The sequence below is a fragment of the Thrips palmi genome, unplaced genomic scaffold (genome assembly GCF_012932325.1).
Source record: "Thrips palmi isolate BJ-2018 unplaced genomic scaffold, TpBJ-2018v1 HiC_scaffold_19, whole genome shotgun sequence".
NCBI lineage: Eukaryota > Metazoa > Arthropoda > Insecta > Thysanoptera > Thripidae > Thrips > Thrips palmi.
The window spans coordinates 1,979,232-1,998,271 of NW_023144628.1; the positions used below are offsets into that span (position 1 = coordinate 1,979,232).

The 19,040-nt window shown below is 62.6% G+C and overlaps 3 protein-coding genes across 3 annotated transcripts; all 3 read left to right on the forward strand.

Annotated features, from left to right (window-relative positions):
• The first annotated feature begins 1,727 nt into the window (after positions 1 to 1,727).
• On the forward strand, positions 1,728 to 8,625 carry LOC117646222 (retinitis pigmentosa 1-like 1 protein). The gene is made up of 10 exons (XM_034387029.1): positions 1,728 to 1,878; positions 3,437 to 3,597; positions 3,689 to 3,820; positions 3,894 to 4,073; positions 4,582 to 4,725; positions 4,810 to 4,875; positions 5,541 to 5,658; positions 5,710 to 6,764; positions 7,439 to 7,990; positions 8,584 to 8,625. Exons 1-10 carry the CDS (start codon positions 1,728 to 1,730, stop codon positions 8,623 to 8,625), a joined length of 2,601 nt encoding a protein of 866 aa, XP_034242920.1.
• A 219-nt stretch (positions 8,626 to 8,844) lies between these two features.
• On the forward strand, positions 8,845 to 13,246 carry LOC117646223. The gene is made up of 8 exons (XM_034387030.1): positions 8,845 to 8,946; positions 9,773 to 9,919; positions 10,583 to 10,771; positions 10,865 to 10,951; positions 11,015 to 11,176; positions 11,254 to 11,368; positions 11,628 to 12,802; positions 12,908 to 13,246. The coding sequence occupies exons 1-8, from the start codon at positions 8,845 to 8,847 to the stop codon at positions 13,244 to 13,246; spliced, it is 2,316 nt and encodes a 771-aa protein (XP_034242921.1).
• LOC117646225 lies at positions 13,034 to 18,905 on the forward strand. The gene is made up of 8 exons (XM_034387034.1): positions 13,034 to 13,511; positions 15,812 to 15,883; positions 16,379 to 16,527; positions 17,264 to 17,395; positions 17,477 to 17,833; positions 17,914 to 18,138; positions 18,215 to 18,316; positions 18,421 to 18,905. Exons 1-8 carry the CDS (start codon positions 13,325 to 13,327, stop codon positions 18,502 to 18,504), a joined length of 1,308 nt encoding a protein of 435 aa, XP_034242925.1. The 5' UTR covers positions 13,034 to 13,324; the 3' UTR covers positions 18,505 to 18,905.
• Positions 18,906 to 19,040: the final 135 nt, after the last annotated feature.

The following is a 19,040-nucleotide window of genomic DNA, read 5'->3' on the forward strand; positions in this document are numbered from 1 at the left end:
CCTTCGTCAGCAATGTGAGGCGGAGGGGCGCGGGGGGGGGGGGGGGGGGGGGTGATTGGCGTGGGCATCCCGTGGTATCCCCAGCGGGCCGGCCGGTTCTCCTCTTAGCTTGTCCTGCCCGAAGGCGAAAGGTCCCCGAGCGCAGTGCCATCAACATTTCATCGAGTCCTGCAAACTGCAAACCTGCAGGCGCCATCCCGACGCGTCCCGGATGGCGGTGAGGTCATGACCGCCTGCTACGCTCGTCTCATTGCGGACGTTGTTCCCCTGCCCTCAGTGGTGCCCGTCAACTCGGGCGCGGTTCGCCAGTGGCTTCGGGGCGGCGACCTGGACAAGCTGCAGCAGCTGGTGCTGGACGGCTACGGCGCGCGGCTGCTGGGCGAGTACTCGCCCGACGCGCGCGTGCGGGCCTTCATCCGGTGGCTGCCCAGCGGGCTGGTAAGGCTTGCGAACACTCCGGTGCACACTCGCGGCAACGGGCACCGAATCCTAAACCGCGTGTCCTCTGCAGAACAAGGTGGACGCCGCCCACGCCGCCGCCGCCGCCGGCCAGGTGTCCAGGCTGGAGTCGGCGCTGGGGGCGGGCCGCGCCAGCCAGGGCGGAGGCGCCGGCGCGCGGCTGCCCCTGGTCATGTGCAAGGACCGTGCGGGGGCCGGGCTCCTGCACAAGGCCGTCTTCCGGAGCCAGCGCGAGGTGGTGGACTGGCTTGTCACCAACTACCCCGACACGGTGCACCTCAAGGACCGGGTGAGTACGACCATCACGCACGGCGGCCACCTTGACCTCCTGGCAGCACACACGTCCCGCACGACCTCTGTGGTTGTGGTTGAGCCCAGCCTGTGGCGCGATTGATTTGCACCCCGCCCCGCCACTTGAGTGTGACCTTGTCAACGGCGGGCTCATACACTTACCCCGGCCCCGAACGCGCCCCGCGCCCCTCGCGGGCTGACTCGGGTCGGCCTATCTGAAACTTTGATACCTCGGGGTGGCGGGGCGCGGCGGTCCGCATCCTCAGCGGGGACAGGACGGACACGGTGGACACGGTGCGCGCCGGGACCGACCGCTTTGGCATCGACCCGGCGCGCAGCCGCACCGAGGCCGTGACCAGGCTCATCGATCCCCAGACTCATCTCGATACAGTTTCCGGCCCGAACGGGAAGGCCGAATCAGCGAGGAGTGCGAACCGGGAGCACACTCTCTGAGCACACGGCACGCACACGGCACAGACACGCGGAGAGCCGAGCGGAGGGCCCAGGCGAGGGCCGCCAAGAGAATGGCGGTTTCGATTTCCTTTACTCATCCCCCCCCCCCTCCCCGACCCGCCTGGCATTATTTTGGCGACGGTTGGTGCGGCGCCGGGGAAGGACGGCCGCGGCGATTTCTTTGGGGGTAGCGAGCAGACGTCTGTTCCAGGCAGAGGCCGGCCTGCCAATGAGCCGGTGCACCTTCGGTAGCGTGGGGTGGCCGAATTGATGGAGGCTTCGTTCTGGGGGTCGGAGAGTGCGGGTTCGATCCTGGACAGATCCCTGCCATTCGCCGTATACATTTTTTAAAGCCGCAAAGGGCGATGGGGTTGCGTCCAATGACAGCGGTTTTTATCGTGTGGCGCGAGGTGCGGCGCCACCACTACGTTATTCCAGTGCAGTGCAGTGAACTGAAAGCGTTCCGCCCCCAGGAGGGCCGCACGCCGCTGCACTACTGCGGGGCCTGCGAGGACGCCGACGGCATGTGGCAGCGGCTGGTGGACGCCGGGGCCGACGCCGGCGCCAAGGACAACCGCGGCCGCACCGCCGACTACTACCTGGAGAAGTCGGACGAGCTTCGGTTGCCCAACTCGCCGCAGCACCCTGCCGAGTCGCGGGGCAAAACTACTGACAGTAAGTTACCAGGGTTCGAATCCCGCCATTTCTTTTTCAGAGGACACTGTCTTTGTATTCTTTTTCTGACGGTTCCGGACATTGACCTGTCCGAACGCGAGCACAGGTGCGTCGTTGCCGCTTGTTGGCGTGGCTGGGTGCGACCGATGCTCTGTCCAGATAGCAGTGCGGTGTGCACCTAGCCCAGCGGTTCCCAACCTTTTGCGGTTCGCGACCCCAAATTTGTAGCCAAAACTTTCCGCGACCCCCAGGAAAAATTTCGCGACCCCACGCGACCCCTCCTTGCCTTTGTTATGGAGTGCGATTATCTGCCTTAGTTTGGGAGCAGTATTGCCGCAAAGTTGATCAAAACGGTCACAAATGTCTTAAAAAATCGTGTTTTGGGCCGACTTTAAGCATCTACTGCGTCTGATCCGAGGCGGTAAATCGTCCTCCCTCAACGGGCAATTGGTCTTTGGACGTTCCTTTTGCATGCCTTTGTTACGGAGTGCGATTATCTGCCTTAGTTTGGGAGCAGTTTTGCCACAAAGTTGATCAAAACACGATTTTTCAGACATTTGTGACCGTTTTGATCAACTTTGCGGCAAAACTGTTCCCAAACTAAGGCACATAATCGAACTCCGTAACAAAGGCATGCTAAGGTAAGGTCTAAAGACCAATTGCCCGCTGACGTAGGACGATTTACCGCCTCGGATCAGACGCAGTGGATGCTTAAAGTCGGCCCAAAACACGACTTTTTTACAGACATTTGTGACCGTTTAGACCAACTTTGCGGCAGTACTGCTTCCAAACTAAGGCAGATAATCACACTCCGTAACAAAGGCATGCAAAAGGAAGGTCCAAAGACCAATTGCCCGTTGAGGGAGGACGATTTACCGCCTCGGATCAGACGCAGTGGATGCTTAAAGTCGGCCCAAAACACGATCTTTTACAGACATTTGTGACCGTTTTGATCAACTTTGCGGCATTTAAGCAGCCAGTGCTCGGCGTGTGGGCCAGCCGGGAAAACACCGCGACCCCAGGCGACCCCAGCCACCTCGCCGCGACCCCTCGAAATTTTTTCGCGACCCCAAGGTTGGGAACCGCTGACCTAGACAACCAGGGCCGGTTGCCCCCGCGATGTGACGGTCACCCCATCTGCACTGTCCGTCTGCACGGTCCGTCGCGACCCGCCCAACTTTGGTCATTACGAGCACTCCCCGGCCAGGCTATTGCCCCGCCCCGCCCCGCCCCGCTGCCGGCCCGCGGCCCGCCGAAATTGATTTTGCAGCGGGGCTGATACATGCACGCTCCTCGGCCCTCGGCGCCGCGAGCATTCACCCCCCGCGCCCCCCTCCTCTCCGGCCGGCGCCGCCCGGGCAAACATGCAGTGTATGCAGGCAAGACTGTTCCCACGGTGTAAAACGGCGCGGCGTTCGCGGCCCGTCGATCATGCATCGCGGAAAAACAGGGAAAACCCGCGGCGGCCGCCCCACACTGTGCACGGTACGCCACAGGGGGCGCCGCCGGGGAGAAAAGGCAGGACGATGACGTGAGGCGTGTCCACCGTGCCCCGCAGGCCTGGTGGTGAAGCCGGCCAACATCCGCATCTGGATCCACGACCGCGACATGGCCAAGCTGCAGCAGCTGCTGTGGGAGGGCCACGGCGCGCGACTCCGCAACCAGACCAGCAAGTACCCCATCGTCAAGCGCTTCCTGGAGGGCGTGCCGTTCGTCATGGTGAGTCGTCCTGGAGCACCTTGCAGTGGTGTGACTTCCAGCACCTCGATCTGGTTTTCGCTTCGGCGTCGCTCACGGCGTTGCTTCCCAGGGCGCCATCAAGGACGTGCACGCCGCGGCCGTCAGCGGCGACGTGGACGCCTTCGTGAAGCGGTCCGCGGACCCCGTGCCCAAGGACATCCTCACCAGCAAGGACTCGAACGGGCTGACGCCACTGCACAAGGTGACTACGGCGCGCTCGCGTACCCCTTCTCGCCCACCGCGGCGCGGCTCAACTTTGTGTTCTCTCCGCGCAGGCCGCGGGGCTGGGCCACGGCGCCATCGTGGACGAGATCCTCCAGCGCGCCCCGAACGCCGCGTCCGTCACGGACTCGGAGGGCCGCACCGCGCTGCACTACGCCGCGCTCCCCAAGGACGGCGGCGAGGTGTACAACAAGATCGTGCGCGCGGGCGCGGACGAGCTGGCCCAGGACCACGTACGTACACGGGCAGTGCGCCGCTCTGTCTCTGTCGCACTCATGGGGCGTCGCGCAGTGGTGCGAGAGAGACAGAGCGACGAAGCGGCTGTTCGGAGTGGCTCGGTCGGCCGGAAGCCGAAGCGGGCCGAACAGATTGACGGAGGGGCGCGCGAATTGAAACAGTGACTCAGGGCGTTCCTGGCTGTCTGCCCACGTGGAGCACCGCGGAGCGCGAGCACCACAAGAAGGCCAGCGGGCCGCCGAAATGGAAGCCGCCGCGAAGGTCGGCTCATCCACCGCCTTTGTTCGGCCCAGGGCCAGGTGGGGGTTCGGCCCAGGTGGGGGAGGGAACTGGAAAGGGGCAGGCGGCCTCAAAGGCGCACGGCGCAAAACGACGCATTGACGGATCACGGTGTTATCGTCTATCGAGCGACGCCCACGACGCCCACACCAGAAATCAGAATTCAGGTTCGTCAGTTCATTATTCGCCTTCAACTCATTTTCTCATTTTCCTGGTCTTCGGCAGCTCGGTCGCACCGCCGAGCACTACAGGAGCAAGCCCAGCGACATCGACGCGGCCCTGCTGCGGGTGGTGCCCGACGCGCCGCGGACGTCCGCCATCTACCCCCCGGGCTGGGACTGGAACGTCATCAGCGACCCGACGGCAAGGGTGAGGAATGGCCTTGCATCCAAAACTATTATTTATTCATCTCGCGAGCGTTTTCGAGAGTGATTCACTTGGCCGCTGCTGCAGGTGACGAACGGCCGCCGGGTGTACGAGAACGGCGACAGCGAGAGTGCCAGTTCGAGAGACAACGAGGTGAGGACGCCGCGACGCCAGGTCGCCGATGGCCTTTCCTACTTGCTATCACTTTACTACTTAGCAGCCCTTTCTTCTTACTCTCGAAATCTTGGAGCTAATCCAGTTACTATTAGACTTTGTTTAAGCCTTGTACAAAGCAGTTAATGCTCAGTCGTGCCTTCTCGTTGGAAAACATGTCTGTAGTGTAATGGAGTCGCGGCCTTGATCACTAGAAATCTAGACTGGGAAAACGAACGGTCGCTACGGCTCCAGTGCGCCCCACTGCCTGGTTTCGTTCAACGCCGACCCTTCGCCCCCACCCACAAGGCGCTTTGGAATGGAGCTGGTCGTCAGGGACACGGCGTGGGCTGGCTTGCCAATCTGGGGAGACTGGTGGAAACCGGCGGTGTTGAACGTTAACGGATTCGGAACTTCGGAACGCGCTTCCCGCTTGGCTCTTGGTCTCGGCTCCACTCCGGACCCTCCGGACGCAACGCAACCCGCAACGCTGGGCCTGCTCTGCCGCGGCCAGTCGCACTGTGCATTGCAGCATTGCACTGTGCGTTGCAGCATTGCACTGTGCATTGCAGCATTGCACTGTGCGTTGCAGCATTGCACTGTGCATTGCAGCATTGCAGTGTGCGTTGCACCACTGCTTGCCTCTAACGGAGTGTTCCCCACAGGACGTTGTCACGCCGCAGGGCAGTGCGGAGGGGGGCGACGCCCCCAGTGAGGATCAGGGCGGGGGGGAGGTCAACGGCCAGGATGGCGACGAAGCTGCGGCCGAGGACGCGGCGCCCACCGACGACGGCGATGTCGCCGAGGGTGGCGGCGAGAGCGGCGAGCTGCCACCGGAGGCGGCCGCGGCCTCGGCCGACCTTTTAGAGTCCGCTGGCGAAGTCGCTGAGGCTGCCGTCGAGGCCGCCGAGACTGCAGCTGCCGAGGCCGCAGAGACTGCATCTGCCGAGGCCGTAGAGACCGCATCTGCCGAGGCCGCTGACGACGGGGATGGAGCGGCAGAGGCCGCCGCGGCTGCTGAATCTGTTTCTGAGGACGCGGACGCCCCCGCCGAAGCCGCTGGCGATGCCGAAGTTAGCGAGGTAGGCGGTGGCGATGGCGAAGGCGGGGTTGAGGTGGAGGACAACGGCGAGGTAGGTGGCGAGGACCCAGAGCCGGAGGAGGGCGGCGAAGAGAGGGACGAGGACGCCGAGGAGGTCGTCGTGGAGATTAGGCAGGAAGAGCAGCAACCCGAAGCCTCAGACGAGCAACCGGAGGGGGAAGCTTCTGAGGAACAACCTGAAGGAGAAGCTTCTGAGGAACAACCGGAAGGGGAAGCTTCTGAGGAACAACCGGAAGGAGAAGCTTCTGAGGAACAACCGGAAGGGGAAACTTCTGAGGAACAACCTGAAGGAGAAGCCTCTGAGGAACAACCGGAAGGAGAAGCTTCTGAGGAACAACCGGAAGGAGAAGCTTCAGAAGATCAACCAGAAGGTGATACCCCAGAAGAAGCCTCAAGGGAACAACCTGAAGCGGATGACCCGCAAGCTAGTCCGCAAGGGGAACCTGAAGGGGAAGCCTCGGAGGAACAACCGGAAGGGGAAGCCTCAGAAGAACAACCGGAAGCGGAAGTAGAGGCAACCAATGAGGAGGTGTCTCAGGACGAACGCAGCGCCGCCCCAGCTGAAGAGGCCGCGGGCGACGACGGGGAGTCCGGAGACGTCCCTGGAGAAAAAGAAGATGGGGACGGTGACGGAGGGGAAGACGGCGGGGAGGGTGGTGATGAGACTGGTGCGGGTGGTGGTGACGGCGACGCAGCGGACGGTGCCGGCGATCAGGCCGACGATGAGGCCCAGGACGGCGCTGACGGGGGCTCCGAGGCCGCCGCCGACGCCCCGTCGGACGAGCCGGTCGGCCAGCAGGAGGGGGAAGGGGAGCAAACGAGGGAGCCCGAAGAGCCGAGAGTGTCCGAGGACGCCGCGCGCCCCCCGCCGGTGAGTGCAGGAGAGCGATGGCCTGCACGGCCTCGGCCCGCGTAGAGGCCGCCTCGCCACGTCTTGTTCACGCGTCCACGCGTCGTGTCGGCACGAGGCACTGGACCGCGAGGTGGAGGGGAACACGCTATGGCATGGGGCGTAGCCCGTAGCAGCGCATGGGCGTAGCCATGGCATAGCGCGTAGCATGGGCAAGCACGCACAGCCCGGCGCGTTCCGAAAGCACGCCCCAGGAGACTCATCCCGAAAGTCGTTTTCGTCGCTCTGTCTCTCTCGCACCTTCGCACATGGGACGCCCCAGAGTGCGAGAGAGTGCGACGAAACCGATTCTCGGAATAGGTCGGGGGCCAGGCGAGGGTCACCTGCTTCTGGAACGCCCTCGGAACACAGAGCACGGTGAGGGTTGGGGCAGGGGCGGCCAGAGTGGCCGCGGAGAAGGGAGTCTTCAGGCTCGTGAGGGCCACCCGGGGCCACCGCCGTGGGGGCTCCCTCCTTCGCCGGACCAAGCTTCGCGACGCCGCGGCCCAAAGCCACGGCCAAGCCGGGGGCACACTGGCAACACGCTGGAAACGGACGAGGCTTGCTTGCAGACCGCGGAGGAGATCGCGACGGTGTCGCTGCTAGCGCCGGGGGTGCACCGCCGCCGCCAGCGCTTGGCGCGCATCGTCAAGGCCATCACCATGCAGATATACATGGTGGAGCGCGCGGCGGCGCGGCGGGAGGTGGACGCGACGGCGCCCAAGCGCGAGTCGCTGGCGCGCGCGCGGGCCCGCTGCCTGTGGCGGCTCGCCGACGTGGTGGTGGTGCGCACGCTGCGCTGGATGCGGCAGGGCTGCCCGCTCGAGGCAGACACCGACGCGGCCGACGAGGTGGCCGAGGTCATGGAGGACGCGGAGCAGCTGCTGGCCGTGTACTTCCCCGGCCACGGCGATTGGCGGCTGGACCGCGCGCGCTACATGTGGTCCCTGCTGCGCAAGGAGGTGTTGGACATGTCCGACCGCACGAGTGACTTAAGCGACCCGAGCGACGGCCTTGCCGACGTCCGCGACGGCAGCGCGAACCTGCACTGGGCCAAGCTGCGCCGGCATCTCGCCGAGGTGCTGGTCTTGGGTGGCCGCGGCGAGGACGGCGACGACTCAGGGGTAGGACGGCCTGCCAGGCCCGCCGTGCTCTGTGCTCTGTCGTGTCGTGGCGTTGCGTGGGGTCCATGTCTGCGTGTCTTTGTCTGCTTCTCGTGAACCTTTTTTTCATTGCTCTTTTAATTTTTTCGGTGGAAACATCAAATTCATCGTAGACGGAAATTGGAAATGATATCTATCGTTGGGAGCTACGAATCTCATGTATACGCACGAAACTGGGGTAAAAAAAACCCTCGCTTTTCCAATAATCTATCCTAAATTTTCTACCATAATTTAAAATTTCTTCCTTTCGTTAATTTTGTTTTGCCTAAAATGGGGAAACGTGGTGTCCTGCGTGTGTTGAGATTGGTTTTCAATGTTCGTGCCTCCGTCCTGTGGTTCAACGTGCGCTTGCAGCACCTGTTCGTCGTCTTCTGTTTTGGTCTCGTTTGAAGAAACGAATGTTTTTGTGTGGAAGTGGGAGGCTGATTGGTGGTCTGTTTGAAATGGAAATCTCCGGGCAACTGCTTGCTTCTTCGTCGGAATCATTTAGCACCAATTCAACTAACGCCAGCAATATGTTCTTCACCTCTATGGGTTCCACCGTGACTTGACAGTATGTAACCACCCGCATCAAGACCGTGTTCACCTATGTGTAGATACATTAGAGAAAACACAGACTGGTTAAATGGCACCCGTGAATTCATGTTTTAGAGTAGTTATGTGTAATGTTATGTTACGTGGAATGCATTTTAGAGCAGTGTTCTAGACAAAATAACCTTTCTTCTTGGTCGGAGGGGAGTGACTACGGTCAATATCGTCAATAATTAAAATATAAATTATGCATGTGCTTCATAGAACTCACGTGCATGTGATAAATGTTCCTACATGTTTATGTGTTCAGAACAGTGCTAAAACGGATGTACGTTGCACCATCGTTCCAGTTGGAGAAGGTTGGTTTCTTGTCACCTATAAATAAAGTAAATTGGGAACCCCGGGTCCAACTGGACCGTTGGTTTTGAAATGCTAGCCATGCACTTTGTATTTACACATTATAGCCTGAAAATACGTTCACCCAGAGACCGTGCCCAAACTGCAACGGCCGATTGTAGGCGATTTTAGATCTGTGCTCAAGTCTCTCCTCCCTATGAAGTTGAGAAACAGGATTGCGGCCCAAAATCGGCCCTTTAGTTTTGGTACAGTCCCTGCCTTAGCGCACAATGGGATGAATGGAAGAAGTCGACTGGGTCTTTGTGTGATATTTCGGATTTGGCGCGCTCAAACATAGTTACTATTCTAGACGAGTTAAGGATAACCGCTCAAAAGTACTGACAAGTGTGTTCGCGAGAAAGGGGGAGGAAAGTAGAGGATCTGACTGATTTGTCGAAGACTGTTGTTTGCAATTTGGCATGAGAAACTGACGGTTTGTAGGAAGTCTGTTGTAAATCACGGAGACTGCACTTCTGTTTAATCCGATAAATGTTGCTTTTTTTAGTGTGGCACTGTCCGTTGCATGTCTTTTGTAGACTAAATAAAGTTGACGTAGAAACATAAACACTGTCGTTTCGTTTCATCCTTTTGCTCTAAACCGCAAAATAATAATACAAGAAAAATAAAAAAAAAATGATTAAATAATCTTTTAGCACACATTTAAATTAACATAAGCGGTCGGTTTTTACAAAATAAAAATAAGCTTAAACGCGTAGAAATAAAACATAGTGTAACAAGGAGTTCTTAGCGGCTGTGTAAGGGCGCTGATTCACCACTCCTCTCCTTAACCCGAGTCCTCGGCGTGTGGGTTCGCAGGGCGGCACGGGTACCACGGGTACGGGGCAGAGCGCCGCCACCACCGTGGCTCTCGACGGCACCCCAGACCTACAACCAGAACCACCAGACTCACCTGTATCACCTGAACCACCCGAACCCAAAACCCAAACCGACGAGAACCCGGAGGTAAAGTTGTGTGTGGCCCGTGTGTCGTGTGTCTATGTGTGTGTGTCACGACGCCGCGGCCGAGGGCCCCACCCCGCCCTGTCACGCACCACCCCGTGTCCCCGCACCGAGGGTTCGAGCAGCGTCGGCATCCGTAGACAGATCTCACGCCGAACACGGCAAAGTGCTCGCAGGCCAGGGGGAAGGGTCAGGGCGGCCAGAGCGCCACGGCAGGCCTCCCTGACCCTTCTGGCGATGCGAGGCCTGGACAAGGCCAACCCGACCGAACACGTGCTTTACATATTTAGCCGACGCATGTTTGGCGCGGGTAGGGCGGGCCTTGGGACCAGGGTGGTCCGCTGCATCATGCATCGCCGCCCTGGCCAAGGCCCCGGCCAAGGCCGCCAAGGCCGCCACCGAGGCCGGCGACCCTGCACCAACCTGCCCCGGCCGTGCATCATTGAGGGCCTCGGCGGCGGCAGGGTCTCGGCCGCACCGAATCGGACCCCTTCTTTATGGCCCGGGACCCAGGGCGCGTCCCATGCCCGAGGGCCGACGACTTAGGCCTCGGCCTTGCCGATCATGATGCAGGGTCGAGCCTTCCGCACGCGGGCGCCGACGCCGCGGCCGCTGGGCACGGTGCTGGCCGACGGCGAGGATGAGGAGGACGAGGGCGTCGGCGAGGACGACGACGACCGCGAGCTGCGGGAGCCGGGGCAGTTGTCCGAGGCCGAGCTGGACGAGCACATTGCCCGCGGCGATCTGACCGTGCTCGCCGACCTGGTGCTCAGCGGCGAGGGCGACCGGCTGCTGAGCAAGAACACCAGCAACCCGGAGGTGCAGAGCTTCCTGGACCATGTGCCTACCTATATGGTCCGTACCGAAAGAAGTCAAAACAAAAGACAAACGAAATAGAAATTAGTTTCGAAATGAATGTGCTAAATTCCCCGGCCTTGAAAACCGCAGAGCAAGATCCGGGCCGTGCACGACGCGGCGCGGACGGGCAACCTGCGGCAGCTGCAGGCCGCGCTGGACCGCCGCAAGTTCGCGGTGGCGAGAGACCGGCGCGCCGCGTCCGCGGCCACGCCGCTGCACCTGGCCGTGCTGCTGGGGCAGACGGCCGTGGTCCGCTACCTGGCGGGCCGCTTCCCGGAGACCCTGGTGGCGCGCGACCAGCGCGGCAGGACGGCGCTGCACTACGCGGCGTGCCTGGCCGACAACGGACACTACTACAACCTGCTGCTCAACCTGGGCGCCAACCGCACCATCAAGGACAAGGTGGCGGCCCGGTCCCTGCATGTCCCCTCCCACCCTGTCGACCCGCACCCCGCTCATCTTGGCCCACTTCTTTGCAGAGCGGGCGCACGGCCGACTTCTACCTGCAGAACCCCGCCTCGCTGACACACCGCCAGCTGCTGGCTGACATTGGTGAGCCGGAGAACATCGCCGACGAGACGTTCAGCGACAAAGGTACGTGCAGGCACGTGTGGCGTGGCGACCTTCCGCGGAGCAGAGTCCTGGTCCCTTGCACCGTGTGCGTCCTGAGACCGCCACCCTCAGCACTGTGTTCTCCCCCTTCCCGCGGTTGCCTTCAGTAGCAGGGGTGAATCTGTGAGGGCGTGGGTGTGCGTGGGCGTGGGGTACAGCCAGGGCAGGGCGCAGGGCTCGTCTCGGGGGGTATCTCCGTCCAGGCCAGGCTTGCCACGCTTGACGTTGCGTGCCGGTGCAGTGCCCAGCGACACGGTGTCCAGCCGGCGCGACGTGCACGACTCGGACGCCATGTCCATGATGGAGCGCTGCTTCCGGCTGCTGATGGAGTCCGAGGACTCGGACAGTGAGGACTCCGGAACGGCGGGCGCGACCGTCGTCGAGGTGCAGCCGCGGCCCCAAGTGGTGGCGTACCGCGACCTGCGCGAGGTGCCCGAGGCGCCGCCCGAGCGCGGCCACACTGACACCGCCGTCGTGCTGCGCTTCATGCCACGCCACGTGTTCGACATCTGCAAGCGGACGCTCACGCGCCGCGACCACAGCGTGCTGGACGTCCTGTGGCCCGCCATCCTGGACAAGCAGGACCGCGACGACGTGCGCAAGGACGGCAACCCGTACGCGCGCCGCGTCCGCGACTCGTACATGGACGAGGCGGGCTTTGTGGCTCCAGACCTCGAGTCGTACGCTGTCTTTGCGCCGCTCATGCTGCCCGTCATCAAGTTCCTCAACGGGCTGGACACGCGTGCCGCGCTGCGCGACCACCCCGCGTCGCAGTTCTTCGAGGAGCCGCTCGCGATGCGCACCACGCACTCCGTGGACGACGGCGGCGGACTGGCGGCGGCCGCGGCAGGCAACGGCAAGGTGTCGACTGGGGAGCGCGCCTCGGCCTCGGCCGCTCCGTCGCCCGTGTCCGCGCTCACGCACTTGGAGGTCCGCGCCGTGGACCACCCCGCCCTGGACCTGGACCCGACCGGGCGCGTGATCCTGCGCAGCGTGGTGCACGTCGGCCGCAACCTCAAGGACGTCCGCCTGCCGCTGGACATGACCGAGACGCAGCTCACCGAGGTGGAGGACGCGCTGCGCCGCGCGCTCCTGTCCATCGACGCGCGCCTGACCCCGCGGCAGCAGCCGGCCGCCACGCCGGGCCGCCGGATGAGCCAGCTGACGGCGCTGCAGGACGCCATGGCGCTGCAGAGCAACAACAGCGAGTACTTCTCGCTGCCGGACATCCCGGCCGCCACCAAGGAGCGCCTGCGCCGCTCGCGCCTCTGGCCGTACATCCCCCGCGAGCGCGACGGCGACGACGAGCGGCTGCGGCGGCTGCACGGCAAGACGTGGCCCACGGGCCGCGGCGTGTTCCTCAGCGGCGACGCGGCGCTGGCCAGCCTCGTGGCCTGGGTCAACGTGCACGACCACGTGCGCGTCATGGCGGCCTCGCTGGACGGCCGCGGCGGCCAGCTCGGCGACGTGTACCGCCGCGCCGCCAACTGCGCCGTCTCCCTGAGCCGCTCCGGCTGCCAGTTCGAGCGCGACGACAAGCTGGGCTTCTTGCTGGCCAGGCCGTGGGACGTGGGCTGCGGCGTGCGCTTCCAGGTGACGGCGCGCCTGGCCATGCTCGGCCGCGACCCCGACGAGCTGGCCAGCCTCTGCAAGTCCAGGGGGCTGCGCCTGCGCCGCACGCTGCACCCCGAAGTGTTTCTCATCGCCAACAAGCAGGTGCTCAGCGTGTCCGAGCACCAGGCGTACCGTGACTTTGTCACCGCCATGGCCAACATCATCCAGCTGGAGCACCGCGCCGAGAACCGCTCGTTCAAGCTGACGGCGGTGCTGAGTCGCATGTTCAAGCGGAGGCCCTCGTAGACCAGGACAGGACCAGACTGAGGCCGCGTCACCGTGGTGCCCGTGACGAACAGACTGGCCGTCCCCGCGGTCCCCGCGATGTGCCAACAGTGTAGTGTAGTCTCTTCCCTGAGAATCCCTGCCATCCCCAAAGTGACTGACGGCCCTGCGAGTGGCGGTGTCCGGCCAAGCCCGGCAGTGCCCGGCCACGCTGGGGTGCGAATAGTGGCGCGACTGCCAATAGCGGACGCCGTGCAGATCGTCGTGACGGAGGCCACGCCTCGAGGTTAGTGCGTGTTCGTGTCGTCACGTGTCGTGTCGTGTCGTGTCGTGCCATTCGTGTCGTGGTGTTTGTGTTGCATGCGCAGGGTGCCGGGCCGCAGGGTGCCGGGTCCGGCGGGCCGCCGGCGGACTGCCGGTGGAGGGGAAGGCCCAAGGATGAAAAATTACGCGCGCCCTCTCCGGGGGAGAATAAAAAGAAACAAACCGAATGCATCATTCCTTGCCAGCCCATCCCGTGCTCCTGCACGCTGCCTTTTCTCACGCAGAGTGCACCGAGTGGCAGCCTGCACCACCGCATCCCGCGCTTTGCCTTGGGCATGAGTGGCTTAATTACTCCAGTGTGGCCAGTGCGAACAGTCTATATGCACCACACACATACACTCACACACGCGCTCGCGTGGCCTGCTGAGGGCGCTCATCGATTAGCGAGCACTCACACTGACACACTGCCGCAGTGCCGCCGTGCCCGCCCCGCTGTTGTCTCTCTCTTGCAGCTTGCTTCCAGCCGCGTAGCATTTCCCGGCCTTGTCCAGCCCCGCCGGCGGCGCGCCGCCCCGCGCGTCGCGGTGCCCGCCGAGTCACGCCGCCACTCAATGTTTGATGCGGCACGCGGCACGGTGGCCGAGTCGGCAACGAAATCGAACCCCCGACGCGTGGGCAGGGTGGGCAGGGTCGCGAGTAGGGGAGCGAGCGGTAAACAGCACGGTGTCCGGAGACTGAAAAAATGAGGGGGAGGGGAACTTGTTCGGCTCCTGCAGTGCGTGCAGCTCTCCGCACTCGTCGGGCGTCGGGCTGCAGTGGCGCGAGGGGGAAGTCCGGTCGGCGGCGGGGCGGGAAGGCGGGAAGGTCTCCGCCAACGCAGCCAACGCCGTGGCGCCCAATGGCGCCGCACGCGGCCCCACGCCGCACCGATGCACGCATGCCAATCGTTGTATCGACCTCGCGCTGCCCCGCGCCGCGCCGGGCAGGGCCGGGCCGGGCTTGTCCACCTGCCTGTTGGTGGCCCGGCCCGGCTCGGCCAGCCTGGGGTGTAGCGTGTGGTAGCGTGGCGCAGCGCCCCGCCAGTGGCGCTCCCTCGTGGCGCTTCGCAGCCCCGGCGCGCTGGCGGTCAATTCAAGCCCGCCCGCCGCGCCAGCCCGTCGTCGCCCCGGACCCGCACTCGATTCGCTGCGATTCGCCCACCACCGTCGGACCTTTTCGCGCGCGCTCGCGCCGTGCCAGCAGCGCGACCAGCTCGACGTCGGCCGGCTTGAAGTCCAGCAGCAGCGAGCGGCAGCGTCGTGGCCATGCAGCAGGACGCGCTGAGGGCCGTCATCGCCAGCCTGCTGGACCGTACGTACCGGGCCACGGGCCTCTGGTAATCGCTGCGCTGCGTCGGCGCCGCCGAGGCCATGCAGGCCGCGGCAACGGACACGTGCATGTCGGTCATTTTGGTCGAGGGACAGGCCGCGCCAGGGCCGCGCTCTCATTGGCTGTCATTCGACGAATCGCTCGGCCTTGTCCGGCAGTGTGCTGACGGAGGGCGCGGTGCTGGCGGTGCTGTGCCACTTGAGTCGCCGGGATGAAACTTTGATGTCGCCGTGGCCACCGTGTGCCTTCTGGCCCTGCGGTGGGCGGCCCCGGCTCCACCCCGGCGGGCCCACGAGGCCGGCCGGCCATTGGAAGGTCGAACATGCATTACTCATTCCAAGGCAAACGGGCAACCACGGCGAAGACATGCCAAGGCCGGGGCCTGGAAGGGGAATGCAGCAGCCACAGCACCTAACAGACCGAGTTTCGGATTCTCCCGTTGGCGAATTCCGCGGGGCGTCCCGACGTTCCCGACCGGGATCCCTTTAGGAGCTTCCTCGCCGCGGGCCAGCGTGGCCGAGGCCGAGGCGGCGCCCGCGTTTCACCGAGTGCGGGGCCCAGGCCCAATGACGACCACGTTGCGTCAATCACCGGCCGCGCGGCGCGCTGCGGGGCGCCCGCCTCCAGAACTCGATATCAGTCACTGGGGCTCGGCCGGCGGACATGCAGGGGGAAGCGGCGCCGTCCTCGCGCGCGGAGAACGAAGCTCTTCCGGGAGAGCCTCAGGAAGACCCTCTGGGAGAGCTCCTGGGAGAGCTCCTGGAGGACGCCTTCGGCCAGCCCGTGGAGGAGCCTCCTGATGGTCCTCTAGAAGGGACGGACAACGGATTGCTAGGTCTATCTCATTCAAGGGCGCTTTATCTCTCCCCTTCAGGCAGTTTTCTTTTCAAAATGTGTTGTTTGAAGTGCACTCTTGATTCGCCCGCCACAAAAGAACGACGTCTCCTGTTCCAGACCCGTTGACTAAGGCCGCTCCCAAGCTGGGCACTTTGTTCGGTAGCGAGGATGGCAAGTACCTCGCGGCCGGTGAGTAGCATGGACAAAAGTTAGACTTTATCGGCAAAACCGTATTTCGGGTAGAGCGTTTAGTGTACCGTAGAACAGGAGAAGCAACGTGGAATAAAACGTCAGCTATTAGATAAGATTATTTGGTAGAACCATGCCACAGATTTAATTCGTTTGTTTGTAACTTAAACGTCTGTCCGCTTCGCACCCCTTTATCCACACGCTTCCTGCACTCTCGGCACATCGATACCTCCTAACGAGAAGCGCTTACCAGGACCCATGCCAATATATAACCGCTTACCAGCATAGGAAACCCTGCAGCGGTAAGCGGTTATGAATCGGCATAGGTGCCCGTACGCGCTTCTCGTTAGGAGGTATCGACATGTCCCCTATTCCGCAATACAAGCGTCCTCTCTGTCCTTTGCGAGACTGTATATACACTGCCACGAATCCAGTTCTGCGTCATTAGCCTTTCGACCCACCGACCTAATCGTCTCGCCGTGCTTGTCTCCGCAGCATTGGGCGAACCGCTCCTGCAGGGGCTCAACGAGATCGCCGAGAAGAAGCCTCGCGACCCGGTCGGCTACCTGGCCAACTTCCTGTACAACTTGACCATGGACGGGAACGCGCCGGCCGCGCCGGCCGCCGCCCCCGGCGCTGCACAGGTGGGGAGAAGTCGCCTGCAGTGGCATTGGAGGGCGCCCGGCAGGCTGGACTGTCCCGTCGAGCACCAGTGTGCAGCGGGACTGCCTACCCTGCAGGCGCCCGGCAGGCTGGACTGTCCCGTCGAGCACCAGTGTGCAGCGGGACTGCCTACCCTGCAGGCGCCCGGCAGGCTGGACTGTCCCGTCGAGCACCAGTGTGCAGCGGGACTGCCTACCCTGCAGGCGCCCGGCAGGCTGGACTGTCCCGTCGAGCACCAGTGTGCAGCGGGACTGCCTACCCTGCAGGCGCCCGGCAGGCTGGACTGTCCCGTCGAGCACCAGTGTGCAGCGGGACTGCCTACCCTGCAGGCTGCAGGCGCCCGGCAGGCTGGACTGTCCCGTCGAGCACCAGTGTGCAGCGGCTACCTGCAGGCTCAGCGGCAGGCGGACTGCCCGTCGAGCACCAGTGGCAGCGGACTGCTACCCTGCAGCTGCAGGCGCCCGGCAGGCTGGACTGTCCCGTCGAGCACCAGTGTGCAGCGGGACTGCCTACCCTGCAGGCGCCCGGCAGGCTGGACTGTCCCGTCGAGCACCAGTGTGCAGCGGGACTGCCTACCCGGCTGGCCGCAGGCGCTCCTGGAGGGCACCCGGCAGGCTGGATGGATTGTCCCGTAGAGCAGGCTATTGCTATTGATGGCGTGCTCCGCAGCGCGGAACAGTCCTCCCTCATGGCTCTGGTTCTTCTTGCCCGTGACAGGAAGGGCCGGTGCTGCGCGCCGAGGGTCTCCCCGACATGACCGCCGTCGGGAACGAAGCTGTGCTGCAGAGATCCGACTCCCAGGGGTCCGATCTGGTCCCGCCGGAGTCCGCGTTCAACGTGTCGAACCGGGTAAAAAGCGAAAAACAAAGCACTCAAGTTCAAATACAATGAAGTGATAACTAGCATTATTTTGGCTTGATTGGCGTGCAGGACGAGTTCGGGCAGTCCCCGCTGCACTTCGCGGCGGCGCGCGCGCACGGACGCGGCGGCCTGATGCAGCTCATGAACGACGTGGACCTGAACCCCGCGCTGCGCGACGAGCTGTACCGCACGGCGCGCGACGTGGCCATCCAGGCCGGGCTGCTGGAGAACGTGGCCGAGATCGACCGGTGGGTGCTGTCGCTGGCGGCGCGCGGCTCCACGGACAGGCTGGCCGAGATGCTGCTGGCGGGCTACGACTACATCCTGGGCGCGAGGGAGGGCCCCGACGTCGGCATCGTGGACGTGGCGGCGCAGCGCGGCCACAACGAGACCGTCGCCTTCCTGGAGTCCATCCCCGCGTTCGAGGTTCGACTCCCTTTAAAGCCTTGTGAATGAGTAAAAGGAGATTGTGGTACTCGAACCCGCGCCTTGTCCGCTTCCTCCAGGAGCGGCGTGACCGCGTGCTGCGCGCCGTGCGCATGGGGGGCGGCCAGGGCACGCAGGAGGTCGCCGAGCTGCTGCAGGTGGGGGACTCACGGGCGCGCCTGCTGGCCACGGCCAGGAACACCATGGGCCGGTGCTCGCTGCACGTCGCCGTGCTCTGCCAGCAGGAGCAGCTCGTCGCCTTCCTCGCCCACAACTTCCCCGAGACGCTCGCCGTCGGCGACAACGTGCGTACCGCGACGCAGTACTTTGTGAAGGCCGCTTTCGAAGGTTTCCCGTTGACATGTTTGTTTGGACCCGCAGCTGGAGCGCACCGCGCTGCACTACGCCATGGGCGTGGAGGGCGTGGAGTCCCTCAGCAAGCTCCTCATCAAAGCAGGTGCCAAGCGGGTTGCCAAAGACTTGGTGCGTTCCGTTTCCGCTTTGTTGTTTTGTTTTTGGTGCCCATCAATCATTGGTGATATTTTACTCTCATTTTTTTTCTCTTTTCTTTTGTTTTCCACCTGCAGAAGGGGCGTCAGCCTAGCTACTACTTCATGAACAAGAGCGACATTCAGAACCTGCAAGAGGAGGAAGAGGCTCAACTGATCTAGAAAGCGGAAGACTCAAGAGTGTGATAAAGTATTCAGAATTTCCAAATGCGTTCTGCTCCTTCTCGGGATCAACTGGTGTTTTGTAGGCATGATTCTCAGGTAATTTAGTAAGTTTTACGATAAGGTAGCAATAAGGGAACGATGTACCCATGGGGGACCTATTTATTGCTAATTGTAGTTTTGTTATGTTTATGTTATTTAATTAGTTTCTTTTAGTACATCACAAATTCAGAAAAAGACGAAGGGAAAAATGTAGCGATAGGTTCGTATAAAATCAAGTGCCACAAATTTGTAGAAACGAGAAAATTCACTGGGTGGTCGGTAATGTAACCCTAGCCTATTACAGACACTCTAAGCAGCTGATAAAAATGTGATTCTCGTCCAATAAACGACGATTTAACAAACGAAAACAAAAACAAGTGTCCCTTTATTGCTTCCTTGCCCCGTGCCGGCCACCAGGCCCAAGGCCAGGCCGCTGGCCCCCGCGCGCCGCCTTGGTCCACGGCACCGTGTGGAAGGCCTCGTACGTGGTGACG